Raw genomic sequence first — 1555 nt, 5'->3', positions numbered from 1 at the left:
AAGTGTTCATTTTCGTGATGAGATTTTGAGCATCATTTTGAGTTTCTTTTGACTGACTTATGTCCTTGATCAAAAATTCAAGTGCTTTTTTAATCTCATCATAACTGTCATGCAGACAAGTCACAGCATCTGCACGTGCTGACCATCGAGTTCCAAAAGGCTGTTTGACAATTTTTTTGCCTTTGCCAACAAAAGACAGAAGCACTTGCCAACGATAAGTTGATGCAAAAAAAAAGTTGTAGAGGCATTGAACAAAGTCAAAAAAAATAATTGTTTCTAAACAACATCCAGCTGCACTAGGCCTGAGTACTGTCCTGCCATATTTGATGCATTATCGTATGACTGCCCACGACAGTCAGATATTGAAATTTCATTTTCTTGTAAAAAATTCAAAACCACTGTTTCTAAATGTTCAGCTCCATGCCCGTGAATGGGAACAAATTTCAAAAAACACTTAACTGGTGCCAAGTCTTTAACATATCGAACTGTAAAAGTTAATTGATCTACATGTGACAAGTCTGGAGTTGAGTCATCGCTGATTGAGTAGTATTTTGCTTTTTTTAATTCAGAAATTATTTCGCTCAAAACTTTATTTCCCATTAGGCATATAAACTCCTCACAGATATTGGCGGAGAGGTATGAAGTATTACCTTTTCCAGAATTTTCATGTTTTTTCATGTGTTCATGTAGGAATGGGTCAAACTGGCTAAGTAACTCAAGAGTTCCTAAATAATTACCATATTGCTCTGAACCAATGGTTTCATTGTTTCCACGAAATGGCAATCCTCTTGATAACAAGAACTTTACAACTGCAACAATTCTTTTCAGCACATTTTGCCAGTACAATTGTTCGTTATGTAACTGTTTTAATAATACAGAGTCAAGCTGGCCACTTTCTCTCTGCCGACTGGAGTAAGTAAGCATATTTTTGTGATGTTCAGAACCATTCTCATGTCCAGATATAAATTTTAAGGCATTTTTCCAGTCATCAAATCCAGTTGTGGAAAAATTAGAGTGTTTGCTGGAGAATAAGGTACAAGCAAAGCAAAAAACAGAACCTGTTGAGTATAATAGCCATTCACGATTGACAAAGTCGCCATTGTGTAGTTCACGTCTAAAGCAAGATTTTGATAAGTACCTTTTTTGTCCACAACTCAACCTTTCCGAATTTTTGAAGCTCCCATCATTGTTCTGGCACATGGATCCCAAGAAGCTCAATCATTTTGGATTAAAAATCCAAAATGATTGAGCTTCTTGGGATAACTGATGCCACAATGCTGGGTCAGTTTCTTGAGTAGTTTTTGTTGTTGCGTTTGGATAAGTTTTAATTTGATTTGATTCTGGCTCCTGTGCTGTTTCTGGCTCCTGTACTGGTTCTGGCACCTGTGCTGGTTCTGACTCTTGCTCTGGTTCTGGCTCCTGCTCTGGTTCTGGCTCCTGTTCTGGTTCCAGTTCCTGTTGAATTTCTAGAGTTTCATTTGGCAACAAAGCACTATCTTCAAAATACATCTTCGGACACAACAGGCTTTGACTTTTGTACCAAAAGAAATGATGT

The 1555-nt window shown here is 37.4% G+C and overlaps 1 protein-coding gene across 1 annotated transcript; it reads right to left on the bottom strand.

The window, feature by feature from the left end:
- Positions 1-276: 276 nt before the first annotated feature.
- LOC136081412 (uncharacterized) lies at positions 277-1200 on the bottom strand. Its single transcript, XM_065798725.1, has one exon. The coding sequence runs from the start codon at positions 1198-1200 to the stop codon at positions 277-279; it is 924 nt and encodes a 307-aa protein (XP_065654797.1).
- Between the last annotated feature and the right edge of the window lie 355 nt (positions 1201-1555).

Source organism: Hydra vulgaris, chromosome 06, assembly GCF_038396675.1.
Source record: "Hydra vulgaris chromosome 06, alternate assembly HydraT2T_AEP".
Lineage (NCBI taxonomy): Eukaryota > Metazoa > Cnidaria > Hydrozoa > Anthoathecata > Hydridae > Hydra > Hydra vulgaris.
The sequence above is the reverse complement of the archived record's forward strand: the minus strand, read 5'-3'. Positions and strand labels throughout refer to the sequence as shown.